At 36.2% G+C, this 20,132-nt stretch overlaps 3 protein-coding genes across 3 annotated transcripts; all 3 read left to right on the forward strand.

Annotated features, from left to right (window-relative positions):
• Positions 1 to 348: 348 nt before the first annotated feature.
• On the forward strand, positions 349 to 2,979 carry LOC105960130 (WRKY transcription factor 72A). The gene is made up of 5 exons (XM_088814033.1): positions 349 to 680; positions 835 to 972; positions 1,071 to 1,397; positions 1,536 to 1,649; positions 2,021 to 2,979. The coding sequence occupies exons 1-5, from the start codon at positions 474 to 476 to the stop codon at positions 2,723 to 2,725; spliced, it is 1,491 nt and encodes a 496-aa protein (XP_088670159.1). The 5' UTR covers positions 349 to 473; the 3' UTR covers positions 2,726 to 2,979.
• Positions 2,980 to 9,662: 6,683 nt separating this feature from the next.
• LOC105960161 (uncharacterized) lies at positions 9,663 to 11,731 on the forward strand. The gene is made up of 2 exons (XM_012984333.2): positions 9,663 to 10,430; positions 11,291 to 11,731. Exons 1-2 carry the CDS (start codon positions 9,837 to 9,839, stop codon positions 11,375 to 11,377), a joined length of 681 nt encoding a protein of 226 aa, XP_012839787.2. The 5' UTR covers positions 9,663 to 9,836; the 3' UTR covers positions 11,378 to 11,731.
• Positions 11,732 to 13,432: 1,701 nt separating this feature from the next.
• Positions 13,433 to 15,952, forward strand: COP9 (COP9 signalosome, subunit CSN8). Its single transcript, XM_012984332.2, has 5 exons — positions 13,433 to 13,638; positions 13,784 to 13,863; positions 13,973 to 14,154; positions 15,293 to 15,400; positions 15,587 to 15,952. The coding sequence occupies exons 1-5, from the start codon at positions 13,555 to 13,557 to the stop codon at positions 15,724 to 15,726; spliced, it is 594 nt and encodes a 197-aa protein (XP_012839786.1). The 5' UTR covers positions 13,433 to 13,554; the 3' UTR covers positions 15,727 to 15,952.
• The last annotated feature ends 4,180 nt before the right edge of the window (positions 15,953 to 20,132 follow it).

The raw sequence follows: 20,132 nt of genomic DNA on the forward strand, positions 1-20,132 counted from the left end.
TATCGCGCTCACATCATCTGAGCTCCTTTGGCTTAAATTTTTCCTCCACTTCAAAATAACTATCGTTTAAGATTGCGACACATGCATTAATAAAGCTCATAAATAAATACGCATTGATTTTAGAAAACCCATAAATACGTATTGATTTTAGAGGGGTAAAATAGTCATTTCACACCATTGGAAAAATATTAAGGACGATGTATATATATAAAGGTTGAAGTCAAGATTAGATGCGTCCTAATTAATTGCTTCTGTAGTTATATATATATATATATATATATATATATATATATATATATATATATATATATATATATAGTAGCGTCTACTACCACTTCTGCTGCTCCTACTACTATTTATTAACTCGTTTTATTTCGGACCACAAAGAATTGACTTCTGTGCCCAGACAGATACAGAGAGAAGATTGTATCTATATCTCTCTCTTTTTTTTCTCTCTCTCTATATATATTTATATGGGAAGATATCAAGAAGAAGAAGAAGAAAGTGCAGTAATGGAAATTGATCTGTCACTAAAACTGGATGCACAAGATCAACAATCACCAAACAACAATCTTGATCAAAGCACAATTTCATCGAACCTCGATCCGCAACAACAATCTGTAAATCGTGTTTCTGATACTGATACTGATGATGATAAGGGCCTCAGCATCACCGATGAGGTATTATATATTATTATTATTAATTATTAGTTCTTTTTCCAAGAAAAAAAACACACACACACAGTACTCATGCATGTTGTATGTATAATTTCTTGAAAATAAATTAAGTTAGTTAACTAAATAATTAATTAGAATTAAGTCCATTTTTTTTCAGCTATCTGTTCTGCAGAAGAGGATGGATCACATGAAGGAAGAGAACAAGATTTTACGAACCGCAGTCGAGAAAACGATGAAAGAGTACACTCATCTTCAGACACAATTTGCCATTATTCAAGAAAGTAATCACATAAAGGTATGTATATATATATAATTAACTTATAAAAATAATATACTAATTAAGAATTATATATTTATATACATATTTTATTAATTTATATTTATTTGATTTAGGATAATCCCAATATGATTTTGTTGCTGGATGATCAAAAACAAGATTCGACGAATAACGAGGAAAACGACGATGATAAACGAGAAGACGATGAATTAGGGTTATCTTTGAGGGTTTCGAGCAGTTGTATTAGTAGAGTCGAAGAGGAAACGAACGAGAAAAGGGAGGAATTGGATCGGATGAGAGGGTTTAGAGCAATATTACAACAAGGCCATGATAATAATAATCAGCCACAGATAATTAGCAATAATAATAATAATTTAATCAATTCTCCGGCGAATAATAAAAGAGCTAGGGTTTCTGTTAGGGCAAGGTGTGAAGCTGCCACTGTGAGTTCTTGTCCTTCATTTCTATTTATATTTCATATTGATATTTGTTCGATAAGTAAATCGAGTTAGAATTATTACATCGGTATCGATCTTCTGATTTTTTTTTTATTTTGTTATGTGATGAATATGTATATATAGATGAATGATGGATGTCAATGGAGAAAGTATGGACAAAAAATTGCTAAAGGAAATCCGTGCCCTCGAGCATACTATCGTTGCACCGTTGCTCCCGGTTGCCCCGTCAGGAAACAGGTATATACCTTTTTTTTTTTTTTTTTTTTTTTATATATTTTAAATTTGCCTATAAATTCTTGTGTGCGTGTGTGTTTGAAATCAAGAACATGCCAATATAATTATTATTTATGGTTTTATGTCATTGAAAAAGTACTAATAATATTTGGTCTAAAAAAAAGAATATATATCAATTCCATTTATATATATATATATAGGTACAAAGATGTTTAGAAGTTTATATGTGACAAGATAGATATATGATAAATAACTATTCCAAATTTGTGAAAAGTATTATGTACTTCAATTTTTCTTGATTGGCAAACTAATGTGAATAACAAACTATACATACACGACATGTATATATACATAATAAATAAATATTAATATAGGTACAAAGATGTTTAGAAGACATGTCGATACTGATCACAACATACGAAGGTACCCACAACCATCCACTTCCAGTAGGCGCAACCGCAATGGCATCAACAACAACATCAAGCTCTCTATCCTCTTGTACGATGTTCGACTCGACCAATTACATCAATCCCAATTTCTCGAACACCGACGGAAATTATTTACTCCCATCATCAACCTTAAACCAAACAAATAATTTCCTCCCTTATTACAACATTATTAATAATAATAATAACAATAATACCCCTCTTTTCTCACCAAACCTAAGATCAACCCTAAACCCTAATAATAATTACCATGATCCCACAAAAAATGGCGGTAGCTCCTCGAACCCCATGGCCCATGTGGCGTATTCCAATTGGCTGCCTAAGCAACCGAATTTCGGTGGAAATTCGATTATCGGGCAACTTTTTCCTAACCCTAATAGACTAGTGGAAGAGTTAGGGCATCAAGAAAATGGTGGTAATAACTCATCATCATTGTTGGCTGAAAATGTGAGTGCAATTGCTTCTGATCCTAAATTTAGGGTTGCAGTTGCTGCAGCTATTTCTTCACTCATTAATAAGGACAGCCAAACAAGCCCTTATTCACATCAAGATGGAGAGAGTACTAGTGGAAGTGGCACAATTAGGGTTCTTGAATCGAGTAGTTACCCGATTCGCCATTCGCCTACCGAATAATTCATAATCGGAAATTTAATTTAATCGAAGTCTTTTTTTTTTTTTTTGTTTTTAAATTTATTTGGACTTGTAATAGATTATATATTGAAGTTATATAATATTGTGGTGACCAGTAATTAATTTTGTTTCTGAATAGAGTGGACTATGTGACATTATATATTAGTGAAAGCATTTAATTAATTAATTATTAAATAGTTTGGCATGTGAAGCCTTGACTGTTGTTAAATTCAAGAACTTGAACATTTATGCAAAAATGTTTGTTTTGATTTTATTTGATTTGTTCAAGTTAGTTTTCCAAGAAAATGTGGATCTATATATATAAAATATCATATTTTTAATTAATTATTTTGATGAAGTGTGTTTGTTTTTTGGATCATGAGTGAGTAAAACACGGTCATTTTTATGCAACATTCAGTGAAAGTTATATTGGATAAATTTTTATTGTTCATCTGCACATACCCATGTGGATGTGTATGCGTTTGTGTGTATATAAATAATAAAAATCTACGCGGTGTAGCATAAAATAGACCAGTGAACACTCATGTTATAGATGCATTAATTGCTTAATATATAGATGTTGAACTAAGTAACTAATTTAATTACCTAAGGGCTATGCATCAAACTTTTTGGGGTCCAAAGGCGACTAATTAATGAATAATTAAGTGTTGATTTGAATGTGGATTAGGTCCTTCTATTAATTAGCAGCGAACTTAGATAGTAATTAGTAACAAACGACGGTCCAACAGCGTGTTAATACGACCAAGTGGACTGGATTTTGGGTAATAATTATCGGTTGATCATTGACTAATTAATCGAGCTTACCAAGTACAGTTAAACCTCTATAAATTAATAAAGTCGAGCTTACCAAGTACTAGCAAAATATTAAATAACCGATCTAATAATTTAATATTTTTACATCGAGTCGGACCTGAAAAAAAATATTATTTAAGCAATATTATTAAATTTCTCAAACATGAATTAGTTATAGCGAAAAGAGTGAATAAAGTGATTAAAATATATTTCTCATTCTATTTGTTTTTTAAATTTCTTTTGTTGGGGTCTTGAGAGCAAATTCTTTTCTTTTTCTTTTTGTATATTTTAAACTTGGGCCCCAAAGATGTATTTTAATTGGGCTCGAAAAGATCAAATTATATTATATAACTATTTTTATATTTGAGCCCAGTCATAAAGATCAATTGGGCTCGGCCCTAGTTTGGATCACCTAATGATTTTATTTTTCTTTTAATTCAAGATACGGTTAGGGTGCTAAACGAGTTGAGCTGAATCTAAACTCAATGAGCCGGCTCGAAAAAAGTTCTAACTTGAACTCGAGTTTTTCCAGCTCTTTGACGAGTCGAGCTCGAGTTGTTTTTAGTTGTTCGCGAGCCTTAACTTTTTTAGTTTATTTATTTATTTTATTTAAATAATGTATAATAATATAAAATATTATAGAAATAATTTAAATAATATATAAATATTATATATATATATATATATAATACATTTATTGTTCATTTTGTAAATTTTTTATTGTAATCTAAATACTTTTTTAATAACAATATCTTTTTTAAAAGAACCCAAAATGAGCTTGGGCCGAGCTCGAGAAAAAAAATAGAAACTCGACAAGTTCGATAAAATGAACCCGAGCTCGAGTCTGTCACAACAGTCTCGCTCGACTCGTTCACATCCCTAGATATGGTAAATAAAACTAGACTATTCTATTCTCTAATTTGATATCGCTGTTAAAAGTTCGGCTCGTTAATATAATAATTAAACCAAACAATTTAGCACACATTTTCGTTCAATACAATAAAATTGGGACTTGCTTTTCGCTGTTGCAAAATTGCTATTCGCGGTTATTATTAAAATATTCTATCTCTCTAGAAAAAGAAGGTTTTGAAGAGAAATTGCTTAAAAATCATTCTTGTTGGTGTGATATACGAACACAAATGAGCTCATCGGATGAAGATCGTGATAGCGGATCTAACGAGGTAAAAATTTCGTCTTCTCGATCGAAAAACTCGAAAAATTGGCCAAACGCCCAACTTGGGCGCCCAAATAAGCGGTACACGCCCAAGTTGGGCGTGCAGTTGGCAGCTCGACGCCCAATGTGGGCGCCCGGCAGCCAACTGCACGCCCAACTTGGGCGTGCACAGCTTCTTTGGGCGCCCGAGTTGGGCGTCCGGTTTAAACCGTTTTTTTTTTTTTTTTTTTTTTTTTTTAAATAATTTTTTAATATTCTTTTCAGGATAATACGTCTAGAGTTGAAGTTGATCATACCGATTATTTTACAATAACTCAATTGTTTGACTCGGGGGACGAGTTAGTGGCTTCAGCTCGGTCCGTTGCAAGAGCTATTTTCGTGAAATTAATTAGAAAAAGTACCCCCAAAATAAAGAAAGTGTGTCTGACTTGTGACCTGTTCAGAGGGCCTCGAGAAAGTAACGCAGAGCCGTCCTCGAAAAGGTCTGGTAGCAAAAAAATAAAATGTGGTTTTCAAATCGTCGGAGACCGGCGGTTGGACGATAGATGGGAGCTCAAAATAGTATATGGGAAGCATAATCATTTTCCGATATACATGTCTGGGCATGGGCTTAGTGCATTGAATGAAGCGGAGTCGAAGATTATCAAGGATCTTTCACAAAGTCATGTGCCGCCCAAGAAGATTTTGGCTAACTTGAGACAAAATGGCTTGGGTCTCGATGCTTATTCGAAACAAATATACAATGAAAAGGCGAAATTGAGAAGATTAGCTAGGGGTGACCGTACAGTGATGCAACATTTGATTGGGTTGCTTGAGGAGCATAACTATTACAAGTGGTTCCGTACAGATGAAACGACACATGCAGTTATCGATTTGATGTGGGCTCACCCTCTATCTGTCGAATTGTTAAGTAAGTTTCTGTACGTTATACTACTTGACAGTACTTACAAAACCAATCAGTACAAATTGCCTTTGTTGGAGATTGTTGGTGTTACTCCGGTCGGAAATTTTTTTACTGTTGGAGTGGTTTTTATGCGCCATGAAAATGAAGAACATTATACATGGGTGTTGCAAAGGTTGAAGAGACTTTCCCCCCACATACTCTACCTAGTACACTCGTGACTGATCGCGAGTTAGGGCTCTTAAAGGCGATAGAGAATGTATTTCCGACTGTGCCTCATCTATTATGTCTTTGGCACATTAACATGAATGTGGGGCGTCGTGCTTCAAAGTGTTTTGGCAATAGTAGGCGTCGAGGATTTGCTTTTGTAGTCGGTCCGTGGCAAACTTTGGTAACATCAGTGTCTGAAGAAGATTTCTACCGGAATTACAGAGTTTTAGTGGACGATTACGCGAATCATCCACAGTTGATTGAGTACCTCCAAGACACTTGGCTGATATACAAAGAGAAATTTGTAAAAGCATGGACGGATCTAGTTTTTCATCTGGGAAATACATCGACAAGCAGGTATTTATTTATCAGTTGTTAAATACATATAATTAACTCACTGTCATGTTGTTTACTGAAACTTAACCTACTTTAATCAAATTAGGGTGGAGAACAACCATAGAGCATTGAAAAGATGGTTGGCTTCGTCCACATGTGGCTTTGACACATTTTGGGCACAGTATCACAAGATCAACTTAACGAGATTCTGGCCGAATTTGCGAAGTCAAAGCGGATTCGGGCGCAGACGATTAATGTGCCCGTATTTAATATATTGTCCAGTGGAATTGTAACACATTCTGCACTGAAGATGTTGGACGATGAGAAGGATGAAGATATAGACAGTTGCGTCTGTTACATGAGGAAATGTCTTGGCCTCCTATGCAAACATGAAATTGACGCAAAGATGAATGCACGACGTGGTGTGTTTTATGCGGATGATGTCCACATTTTTTGGAGGACATGGGTTTCGGGATTCGGGCCTGGACAAGAAGAAAGTGTTGGTTCTGTACCCGATCACAGGTCACGGGCTATTGGCAGGCTAGACGGTTTAATTGATGAGTTGCGTGAACGTTCAGAAATTGAGATCACGGACGTGGCAGATGTTGTTTTTGAACGAATGCATCCTGGGGCGACGAAAATAAATGATCCACCAGTACTAGACCGCCCGAGAGGTAGACCGCGGAACAACTCCACACAGAGGCATGACTCAGCGCATGAGTTGCCATTATACCCGGGCGAAGAAAATTCGAGACTAGGATGTATACGGACGTGAGTGTGGTCGAGATACCACGGCAAATACTCCGGTGTCGACTCCCAAGCCGGACGCGCCCAATGTCCATAATAATCTTCACTAAGCATGTGCGTGTGAGGGATATTCCACATCTGATCGCCAGGCTCGTAGCTAATTTTGTAAGATGCTAATTTTCTCTCCCTCTTAGCACCTTTTAGCGGACGAATAGGGTTCGACGGTTTAATCTGCCGAAGAACTGACGCAAAACTCTATCGGGCATGTAAGGCTCGACCGTATCCATCCATCGAATAGTCCCGTGATGAACCGTCTTTTCAACTTCACGTGACACATTCACTCCAAATCGCGTCCAATTCACCTGTGCGTATGTATTAATAATAGAAATGTATAAACATAGTAAATATATAAATCTTAATTTATTTAAACTTGATAAATCTTGATACTTACATCTGACGCACGTATAGAATCAAGACGTCGATGATAATCAACAAGTATATCCTCGTCTTTAGGGATATGATGTATCACCTGCCACCTCTTATACCAGGGCTCTCCATTCACATGTGCGTTAACCATCGGAGGCCGGAAACACGGAAAATACTCATATATCCAACACTATAAAAATAATGATACGGTATATTAAACATAACATTTTGGAGTATTAATAAAAGAAAAAATTGAGGGGTTACTAAAAATTAAAAATTACCTCTAACAGTGTCAGACAACCACCCATCTGCGCCGCCTCAGCTCGCGTAGCCATGCCCAATTGTCGATACAAATAGGCCAATGTAGCCGAACCCCAGGAATAGTTGGAAATCATATCGATCTGCTCTAAAAGTGGGAAAAAGTCTGCTTTCACCTTCGATCCACTCTTATCGACAAACAATAGTTTTCCAAGCAAGTACGCAATATATGCTCGTACCCGAAACTCGGAGGCAAATGAAGAATCGTCGCCATACATCTTATCCAAATCATCTAACCGGGATCCGCCGCCATACCACTTCGCCATATCTCGGGGCTCAACACCGAACGCTCTCGCACCTGCATAAATCGCATCTGCCTTATCAATCCAAACTTTAGGGCGCTTTCCACTAACTCGCAAATGCATGATATAGTGCACATCTTGGAGAGTAATTCTCATCTCTCCAAACGGCAAACGAAAGCTGTTGGTGTCTGGCTGTCACCTCTCGATAAAAGCCTCTATCAACGGGTTATTGTGCTGAGGGAGCGAACAATAACGCAAGTGATACAACCCGGTACTCTCCAGTAGTGAAACACTATAATAGTCATCTGGGCCCGGCCAAGTAGACTTCGCATGAGACCGCAACTTCAGCATATGTCGGCCCTATTGAAGATATATTGATATTTAAGAATAGAAAAATCAACTATAAACATTTTGAACAAAATTTATTAAAATTAATAAGTATTACCTTTCCCTCCCAGATGTCGTAGGCAATATGAGCTCCAAAACTCGGAATCAAATGAGGGTATTTTGGTCCACCGGGTGTCTCACCAATCAACTTCCACGGTCGAGTAGAAGAGTTTTTTTTGGACCGGGCCGGGACCTCGGGTTTGGGGCAGGAGTAGAACCACCGGAAGTACCAGCCATTGTATAAGCCGGAGGCGGAGGCGGAGTCAAACCATCCTCGTCATCATCATCGGATGGCAAATCAGGCACCGGGAACTGATACTTCTGCTGAAAACGTAGTCCTGGATCGTACTCGTCCTCGTGGGGATCCATATATGTATCCATGTCCTGCTCGGGCTCTGCCTCTGTCTCCTCCTCCTCCTCAATTGTCATACGTGGTTGTACAAAAGCACCAGTCCATTCCCCACGACGTTTAGAACTGGTAACATTATGGTTGTGCGTTCTGCCCTCCCGTTCCGCAGTACTCTCCTCCACCGGATTTGCAGCAGGACGAATCAGGGGACCCTTTCCTTTTCCCATTCCTAATTTTTTCATCTAGCTAGACATCCTACAAACATAAAACATATTTTAAATTAATTATATCAATATAATTGAATTAAAAAAAAAATTAATTCGAACGCCCGGTTTGGGCGTGAACCGGGCGAGTGAACGCCTGGACCGGGCGTTCACTCGCCTGGTTCGCGCCCAAACCAGGCGTCTGCTGCACTATCCAACGCCCAAGTTGGGCGGCCAAGGGGTGTTCAAACGCCCGAATCGGGCGTTTGAACACTCCTTGGCCGCCCAACTTGGGCGTGCAGTTTGTAATTTCCGAAAATAAAAAAGCCCCTACAATTCGATTTGTAGGCGCTTTAAACATGAAATTGGTTGCGTAAACGACATGGGCAATGCATATTTTACGGAAATTAGTCGAAATTACCTCAAAAAATCGAAGCCCAATGGCTATTCGAGCTTGATTTCTTCTTTTTCGAATTTTTTTTTTTTTTTGCTATTTGCGGTTTTTGGGTTTTTGGAGGTTTAGAGAGAGAGTATTTTTTATGAACCGCGAATAGCAAAAACGCAACCGCGAATAGCATTTCCGATAAAATTTCATTCTATTTCAATTTTACCTTGTACTAATATTCAACTATATATGATAATGGAATAAACCTTTATTTACACTCCTCAACCAAGTTATCTCCAATATATATAAACATAATAAATTTAATAATTAATAATTACGTAAACATATCATTACTGTCACATGCTGCTGCTTTTTGTGACCGCCAAGCAAGCAAGGCCACTGTTGATACTTTCTCTCTCTTCTCAATATAAGCAACGTACAAAACTCTCATTTCTTTAATATTAATAAAATAATAAAATAATCAAAAATTAAAAATTCTAGAGAGAGAAACAAATAGAGGGTGGCCACAGTCCGTTAGCTGTGGTGGTGGGGGGCTTAACCCTCCTTTTTCCCCTCTTCCCCCAATTCTCCACCACCAAACAAAACCCTCACCCAATTCAATAATGACATCCACCACCACCCCCGCCGCCTCCAACGGCGGCGCCCGCCAGTACCACTACTACCCTCCGCCGTCGTCGTCATCCTCCTCCGCCTCCTTCCGCGGCTGCTGCTGCTGCCTATTCCTCCTCTTCTCCTTCCTCGCACTCCTAACCCTCGCCGTCGTACTCGTCGTCCTCCTCGCCGTGAAGCCTAAAAAGCCCGAATTCGACCTCCAGCAAGTCACCGTCCAGCTCATGGGCATCAATCCCGGCAGTCCAACCGCCGCCGCCGCCGCGGCGACGGTCTCCCTGAACATCCGGCTGGTGTTCACCGCGGCGAACGACAACAAGGTCGGAATCAAGTACCGCGAGTCCAGGTTCACCGTCATGTACCGCGGCGTGCCGCTCGGGTGGGGCTCCGTGCCCGGGTTCGATCAGCCCGCCCACAGCGTCCGCCGCGTCGAGACCGCCATCGCCGTCGATCGGGTCAGCTTGCTGGAAGCCAACGCCGCCGATTTGGTCAGGGACGCTTCGCTCTACGACCGGGTCGAGCTTCGGGTTGTGGGTGACGTCGGAGCTAAGATCCGGATCCTTGGTGTCACTTCGCCTGGGGTGCAGGTTAGCATTATTTATTTATTTTATTCTATTTTTATTTATTGATTTACTATTTTTAAACTCGAATAATTTTCTTCTTTATTTTCGTGGGGACAAATTAAAAAAGGTCACTGTTTTCTGTGCATTTTTGTTTGTTTCCGTATTTTTGTCGAGCTGTGGGGTCTGCTACCATGCGCATGCATCGTCTTTGCTAATATGAGCTGGCTTGAACTCATTAATAACTAAAGTCTCTTTGATACTCAGATACCCTTAATTGCTAAATTGGTCACCTAATTGTTTATGTTTCATTTTTACGTGAATTTTTGTTGATTTTAAATTCTGCGCCGATATTTAATATATATCGGATTCCACTAATTTTTTGACATGTGGCAATTTTAATTAAGTCTTAACTATTAATAAATTACGCGGATTATAATTAGGGTTAGAGGGGTTACGGGTTATTCTGGTTTTTTTTTTTTCTTTTTTTTTCTTCGAATTATTAGAATCCTAATTATATTTTTATTTAAACTATGCACGTGTCAATCATCCTATGGCATCCGATTTTCCTATTAAAACAGGTCATCCGGTCTAAATTTGCACCTTCAGAAGTATTTAATTCGGGGGCGACAACCCCGAATTATGCTTAGGATTGGAGAATTTTATCATGTATTACGGAACCATTTCAATAATGCGGAAAATAAATATATATGTAATCGTAATCTTGTTTATCGCATCTTTACTTTAATAAACCGATCGAAAGGGCCTTTAGCTTATTTGACTGTTGCATTGTAGATCTTGTTTTCTTGAGATAATTACTTGGTTTTAATTTATTAGAATTATTGTTGCGGCTCACGCATAATGTATATGAATGCATGTATGAATAGGTATCGGTGGATTGTACGATCGCCATTAGCCCGAGAAAGCAAACCGTAATAAACAAGCAATGTGGATTCGACGGCCTCACCGTTTGAGAGAGAGAGAGAGACCGATCACTCGGTAATGTAATCTATTCCACTTCCGCCGCTCGATTTTTTCATTCGCTTTCTCTCTCATGAAATGATGAAGAAAGAAAACTAGAGAGAGAAGAATATAATGTCGAATTTTACAAAGTGAATATAATTTTCCCACTGACGAAACCAGTTACTCCAGAAAACGGAAACAAAAGTTTAGTTGATCTTGAATAGCGTATATTGAGGAGCAGTTTTCGAGTTTTAACGAGTTTCTATTTTATTTTATTTTATTTTTTGGGATTATATTTGATTCTGTGTTCTTTCCATATACTTCCACTTCTTGTTTTTATATTTAGTTTAAAGTTGTTATTGGAAGTTAATTGATAATTACATATGATAATGTTATGATAATGATAATCATTAATATAATCTAACTGATTTTTTCTATGCTACACCTGATTTTTTCTATGCTACACCCGAAGGTTACAAAAGGTGGATTTTTTTTTTATTTTTTTTTTATCGTTTTTCTACAGACACCAACGTAGATGTGTGAATATGAATAATGGTAAAATCTGATCGGTGTATTTCAGCTGATGTAACATAATATAAATCTAATTTTATGTAATGATACAATTTGATGTGCCAAATTTGGTCACATGCAATAACATAAGATTACCCTTTATTTTATTCTGTAGATTACTAGATTTTGTTATAGGTTCAAATGTTCATACCTTGTGTGAGCACAAGAGATTTTATTAAACAAGATATGTGGATTAAATAACTGAGAATGTATATAGAACAACAAATAAGCATGGCCCAATTTTATTGGATGTTCGAACCCCCTCTTTCTTCTTACATGATCTAGTATATATAGTACTACCATAGGGGCCTTTTTGGGCTTTGTTTATATTCCCAAGACAAAAAAGCCATCCTCCTGTCTATTCGACCACGTGGCAAGTTCTTATTGGTTCTTTTTACTGCTCCTCCATCAGTTCAAGCCTGCCACCCATCCTTCACGTCCCATAATTGTCCCCTACTTTTACTTTCGAGATGCCGACGTAATGCCTACTCTATTAGTCGTGGAAATATCTCGCAAGACTATCCCGCAAGCACATCTCGTGGGTTTTGTACCTCGGCGGTCTATTTGATAGTTGTGGTATTGGGCCTCCCTGATTGTGTCTTTGAGCCTTAATCGGGCCTGATCATCTGGGCTGCACTTAACTGGGCTTGGGCTTCTTCGACAGGTCAAAATTAGACCGGATCACAATTATTGATTTGTTATACTCAATCTGATGGCATGCAATGGATTGAATTAATTAGAATAAGATTAGAATATATAATAAGATGTTCGGTGCTGTTGGAAAATTTTCACATATGCAAGCGCACGTTAACAAGTAATAAAATGGACTTTTATGAGATGGGAAATCGAACAAACAAGAACAAGTAATCTTTTCTAGTTCTAAGTACGTAAACTGTCAAATTAACATTTTATTACAATTTAATGTTTGAAGAGCTAATTTCTTCTAAAAAAGGTTAAACTCTACTCAATGGATTTTTATTTAATTTTTATTTTTTTTTAATTTGGAGAACAATATAATTTATTTATTTATGGGTAAATTACAACCACCTCCCTGAGGTATGGTCAAATTACAAAAATCCCCCTCCTGTTTGGGTAATTACAACTACCCCTCAACTATAAAATTTAGTGGAATCTTCTAGATTATATGGAATATTATCACTTTTGCACCCGTTTTATCCCATTCGAACTCCACATATTGAAGCAAGATGATCATAATATGTGTTTTTTGGCTTGTATATATCAAATTGTGATGCATCAGAAACTGTATTTTTACACAAAACAAGTACAAACTAGAGCACAATCCACGAGATCCAGATGAGTATGTCGAATTTGACACCATAAGAGTGGAGGTGTAAGAAAAAAATCATAGTTGAAGGAGTCGATGTAATTATCCAAACAAGAGAGGTTTTTCGTAAATTGACCATACCTCAAGGGGTTGGTTGTAATTTACCCTTTATTTATTTATTGTGGATTTGTGGGTTGGGTATAAATATGGCCCATCAGCCCATATTTCCAGCACTACCCGTATTCACCACGACCCGGCTTACACCACCACTCCCACTACAGACAAAAAATTCCCTACAGAAGAAGAAGAAGAAAACTCCACCTTCCGCCATTGATGGATACCTCCGCTCTGAACGAAGCTCTGGCCTTCAAATCATACGATAAGATCGCCGACATATGCGACAATCTCATGCTTCAGGTAATCACTTCCCTTTTTCCCCCTGTTCTACATCTCCGTTTTCCCCAATTACCCCCTTGCAAACCCTAATTTCTTTTTAATTTTTTTTATTTTTTATTTAATTTTATTATCTCCGCTCCTTTTTTGCATCTACATTCGACCACAGGTTGCATCGGAGGGCGTCGCTTTTCAAGACGAGTGGCCCTACGCCGTTCATCTCCTAGGCCACATCTATATCAATGACATGTAATGTTATACATATTTTTCAGTTTATTTGTGCTTTGGGGTTCGTGTTTTTTGCTGGATGATGATATTGACTGATTTTTTCGATTTTTTTTAACTGTTAATATTACAGTAATAGTGCGAGGTTTTTGTGGAAGAAGATACCGGTGGCGGTGAAAGAGGGCCAGCCGGAATTACAGGCTGTCTGGGAAATTGGGCAGAGGGTTTGGATGAAAGATTACGGCGGCGTTCATGAAGCCATTCGAGAGTTCAGCTGGAGCGCACAGACTCAGGGCATCGTTGCAGCTTTTTCCGGTTAGTATTTTCAGGCATTCGTGTTGATTAGTTTGATTTTTTAATACGTGTGCATATCATTGCTTATTGTTGTTGTAGAGCTATTGGCTCGATTGTCTGATGAGGTGTTTTGCCTCTGTGATTTTGCTATGCCACAACCTCGAAAATTATATCAAATTATGCCGTTTTGTTTCTTAGATAAAGACACAATTTGATATCGAACTGCAGTGTATAATACGAATAATTGTGGTTTAGTTTCTAATATTTATCCACAGCACTAATGGTCATCTATGCGATTTTACGAAGGAGTTTGTTATTTCTTTAATCATCTGAGTCCAACATATGTACACATAGCGAATATATACTTTATAGACGGATGGAAGATATATAAGAAGCTTATTTGGATTAGTTTGAGATTCATGAAAGTTTGTTGGTGTTTCTTTTATTCAGAATAAACGACGATAACATGATTTTGACATCCAAAGGAATTACGTGAAAAAGGTGGGAGTTACCAAAGCCCAAAAATTTGAATGACTCGAAACAATTAGCAATTAAGTTCAACCTTAGTCATGTGAAGAATATTGAAACGAATATGAACCAGAGAAACACTTGGCAATAATTCCTGTTTTTATATCTCACAATTCTCTTTCTTGCCGTTTCTGGATCTACATGGATTTCCTGTTTCTCGTGCCCAAATGTGATAATATACACAATTTACACCTGCTAAAACTACTTGGGAAATTTAAAACGTAGCACAAATATGATTACTCAACACATTTATCCTCTTCATTGCGTTTTCTTGAATACCCTGCAGAAAAACTCTAACTTTGAAATGCCGGTTGCACAGCAAAGAAAAGCCTCTTAGCATATCTTAATAGGGGTTGTGATTCATCACGGGAGCATAAAATGTTAAAGTTTTAATCATGAAGATCCCTTTATATAAGCTACTACTTGTCCTTACCAATTTACCAGACTTCTATTTAGAGATCAAGAATCGAAACCTCGTACCTAGCATCGGATCTAGTTCATGACTACATTTTGGGTGGTTCTATAGGACACTTTGACCTGTTATATTTCAGTTTTGCGGTTGTATTAAATACGATGACTTTTTGGAATTAGTAGTTTTTATTGTAGTTACTATTATTCGAATTTACTGCAGAACTTTACACTAAAAGGATGTTCGAATTGCTGGTTTCGGCTTATTCAACAATAAGCATTCAAGATACAGCTGTTTTCCTTGGTATGACAGAGGAGGACGCTGCAAACTGTAAGTCCCTGTACTTGTACATATTCCGTTGCGAATTTTGAAATAATCTAATATATTTCTATTAGGCGATAACTTCGGGATTTATTTATTTATTTATTTTTTATTTTTAACGTTCGTTATTCACAGAAAGTCAAGAGTTACAGCTGCTGACTTGTCATAATATTGTGTTTTTTGCTTTATATACAGATGCAGTGCAAAGAGGTTGGACTGTGGATTCTGAATCGCAAACGATGACTGTGAGGAAGCATAAAGTTGCGACAGAACAGAAATTGGATCCGAGTAAATTACAGCGCCTCACTGAATATGTTTTTCAGCTTGAGCACTGATTTTACAATTTATTAGGTTCGAAAATGTGTTTTATTGTGTCATTGCCATTTACTTCGAAATTTGAAAAGGAAAAAAAATGCTTCAGAACTTGGTGAATGGACCACCGGTGAAAGTGTAGATCGACTTTTATCGTCCGAAGACGCCACAATTCTTGTTAATCAGTTGCTAACTTATTCTATTACGATCTTGTTTATATGGTTTTAATCAATTAACTTTCGAAACAAACAACTACTTCTCGAGTTTTTATTTTTCTGTAAAAGCCACATATAATAATTTTATTGATTTACTCTTGTAATAAAACCTAAACATATGGATAATTAAATGAAAAAAATAGATATAAATTAATAATTGAAAAGAGAATCTGAAAATTGACATCTACCTTCCGATATTTTTCGCCAAGACAACTGCACAAACCAGCATGTTACAATTCAGACTACACGTTTTCCCCGTTTTTGTAGCGAAACATAAATAAAACAAACAAAATAAAAATCTTTATGTATGTATAATAGACAATATATATACATATATATATTACAAGCAAACACACATGCGTGTTGCATGTGTATATACAATACATAAACTATTTATATATAGGGTAAATTACGGCGACCATTGAGATAATGTCAAATTACGAAAAAACATTCTCATGTTAGGCTAATATCAACCACCTCAACTATGAATCTTTTTACACATCTGTCATTACGATGTTAAATTTATTGAAATTTTCTAGATTATGTAAAATATCTCCAATTTATACTCGTTTTTACTCCATTTCGAGCTCGACGATCGTAAGATGTGTCGATTGACTTGTAAATATCAGATTGTATCGGAAAAACTGCATTTATGCACAAAACAAGTACAAATCATATAATATTTCATATAAACTAGAAGATTTTTTTAATTTTAAAACCATAAGAACGACGTGTAAAAAACCTTATATTTTAGAGGGTTTGCAATTACCCAAACTGGAGTTTTTTTTCGTAATTTACCCTCCTATAAATGTATGTGTATATAGTATACTTCTGTTAATGAATATGTTTCTGGAAAATTCTGACTTGCAATTAGCTCAAATCTTTTTATAAGCAAGATTATATATACATATAGCTCTGTATGCAATTATCATAAAGATAATACAATTAATTATTATAATCATAATTAAAGGGGAAAAAAGAAAACCCATCATATATATATATATATACACAAACTAGAGAAAAAGATCAGAAAAATTAATCGCCCAAAAAAAAAAGAAAAAAAAAATCAAATCTTGGGCCTTTTGTAAAGACGATTATTCTTGATGAAAGGACGGGTTTTTCTGTAAATATCAACAATTGACCTAATTTTTCTTCTTCTTCGGGGCAAAGCTTCATCATCATCATCATCATCTTCCGACAGCTTTTCTTGATTTGACCATGATGTTTCGCCCACGCTTTCTTCTCTCTCTTCTTCTTCTTCTAATTTGATGTCGCGTTTTCCTCCACCGCCGCCAGCTGCCGGAATATTCATCCAGAATACATGGAAATCGTGGTCGCCGCCCGAGTCGCCGCCCGAGTTGCCGCTGAGTTGAATCAGCTGCAGAACTGCGTCCATTTCCGACTGCGTGAGCCTTGATTCCATCTGGGTTTCTCTCTCTCTCTGGATTTTTACTTCAGTTTTTTGTCGTGATATATTTAGAGAGAGAAAGAGACATATATATATATATATGAGTAAACTGCAAAAACTACCCCTGTGTAATCTCAAAATAGCAAAAACCCCCATGTGATAAATAAACTAGCAAAAACCTCCCCTGTGAAATTATTTAAATAGCAAAAACCCCCCTATGGAACTATTTGAAGGTTGACTTGATATAAAAAGACACAAATACCCCTTGAGTCTTGCAATTAATAAATTCTTATATTTTATAAATATTTTAATTATTTTATTTAAAAAATAATCAATTTAGTTGTTTACTATTTTTTTTAATTTCTAAACAAATAAATTAAAAAGAATAAATATACATATAATATGTATATATATAAATACATTTTGAGGGACAATTTTGTCATTTCAAGTCTAAAAAATCAGCTAGGGGGGTTTCTGCCTTTGACTAAATTTCACAGGGGGGTTTTTGCTAGTTTATTTATCATAGGGGGGTTTTCGCTATTTCGAGATAACATAGGGGTAGTATTTGCAGTTTACTCATATATATATATATATATATATATATATATATTTTTTTTAGAGAGAGAGATATGGGGGAAACAGTGGATGCTTATAAATAAACAGGAATTAGTACTAACCAATGGGGCACGGAAGAGATGAAAGCCGTTTGTTTTTTCTTCTTGCGAATTGACTAAATTGCCCTTGGCGTAGGATCTAGATTTTTGGACTTTTCACTTTTGAGCTCTTGGTCAACAGATATTTTCGAGGGTGAGAAGGTAATTTCAGCTTAGCGTAAAGTGCATGTTTGCTATTAAAGATATCTGTTTACGTTAATTTCACCAGCTTAAGGATTAAGATTTTTAAAAATATTTTAAATTATTCTCTCTCTGAGTTGGATTTTATCGTATTAGTATCTGATTTGGAGAAAAATATAAAGAAAAGATAAAGAGTAAATTACGAAAATCTCCTAAACTTAAACTAAATTACGAAAACACCCTTACCTATTGATATGCCTAGTTGGCTCACCCAATGGGCCTATAATTTATTTACCTATTGGGCCACGAGCTCAATATTGAAGACCACTATCACCGAGGCTCAATCACCTTCAAATAAGGTTTGGACCTAGCAATCTCAACTAAGGTATAAATAACATTTTAATTCATTTATTAAAGGTACGTCCTATTATCTGAGCAAGACTACCAACTGTATTATCTGGACTATTTCCACTATCCGCACGTCTGACTTGAGCGTCGGAGGGGTTTCCGCCGGATCAACCCCCGGCTTAGTTTACGTGTTCTATGATCGCATGTATCTCAAGGTCATCAAGCTTGTAAGCCAGTGATCCACTCTGCTCTTCCAGCTCATCCTACCTCATTTATTTAAAGTGATCTATTTCTAGCAGGATAATCTATATATAATTATCAACATTGAAAATACCCTCGATCAGGCCCGTTCCTGAGAATTCGGGGGCCCTAGGCGAGGTTTAAAGAACAACTGAAAACATGGGCCCCTATTTGATAAACCATTTTTTTTTTATTAATGAGCGCTCGAAATTGAATGTATTAAAAAAATATAAATCATTTTTTCTAAAAATGATGAAATAAAAGATTATGGGGGTTTGGGGGCGGTGCCCCCGAAATATTTTTTGAAATGTATGAATATAAAGTAGCTAAAAATATGGAAAAAAAAATCAAAATTAACAATATGATTTGTAGGTTCACTTCCTCCCCTGACGTATAATTTTTATAGCAAATAGACTTCATAAATATTTATAAACTTGAATACACTAATGTTTACTCAAAAAAAAAAATACACTAATGAATATTGATTCTTATTTTAGAATAAAAATAAGTAATTAAGACATTATAAATTTAATATTTAGTGACCCCAAAGTTAAGAAAATTGCAAAAATATCTATGAGGATAAATTTTTGTCTTGAAAAAGTAACATAAAAAAAGTCACGCCTACGGAAATAGAATCAGCATATTTTGGGAAATATTCCCTAAAATGAAAAGGATTCTGTAAAAAATGATACCGTAAAGGGGTTTTTGTAAAGCATAAACAAACATTATGGAGATTTTAGTATTAATGTTGATATATAGGATGTTTTTCGTAATTTAGCCTAAATTCAAGGGGAGTTTTGTAATTTACCCAAAAAATAAATAAAAGAGGGAAACTTGTGGGACCCATCCACCCGTTTGGCCTAATATATCTACCATGGATTAAATCCAACTGAAATATTATGTGGTGAGTTCGGCAAATGTCTGAATAATTTTAGTAATTACATTTTTAATTGGGTAAATTACAAACACCCCCCTGAGGTATGGTTAAATTACAAAACCCCCCCTCTTGTTTGGATAATTACATCTACCCCCCTCAACTATGATTTTTTCTTACCTTTATTGTGCTAAATTCAACATAGTCATCTAGATTCCGTGAAATGTGCTCTAGTTTGTACTCTTTGTGTAAAAAATACAGTTTTCGATGCACCACAAACTGATATATACAAGCTAAAAATCACATATTATGGCCATCTTGCTTCATAATGTAGAGTTTGAATGGGATAAAACGGGTACAAAAGTGATAATATTCCATATAATCTCGAAGATTCCACAAAATTTGATGAGTTGAGGGGGGTGGTTGTAATTATCCAAACAAGAGGGGTGTTTTTGTAATTTGGTCATACCTCAGGGGGGTGTTTGTAATTTACCCTTTTTAATTTGAATAAGTTCAAATTTTACTAACAATAACAATTTCATTTTTCTAA

The sequence above is a fragment of the Erythranthe guttata genome, chromosome 14, assembly GCF_056151865.1.
Source record: "Erythranthe guttata isolate IM_541 chromosome 14, IM_541, whole genome shotgun sequence".
Taxonomy (NCBI): Eukaryota; Viridiplantae; Streptophyta; class Magnoliopsida; order Lamiales; family Phrymaceae; genus Erythranthe; species Erythranthe guttata.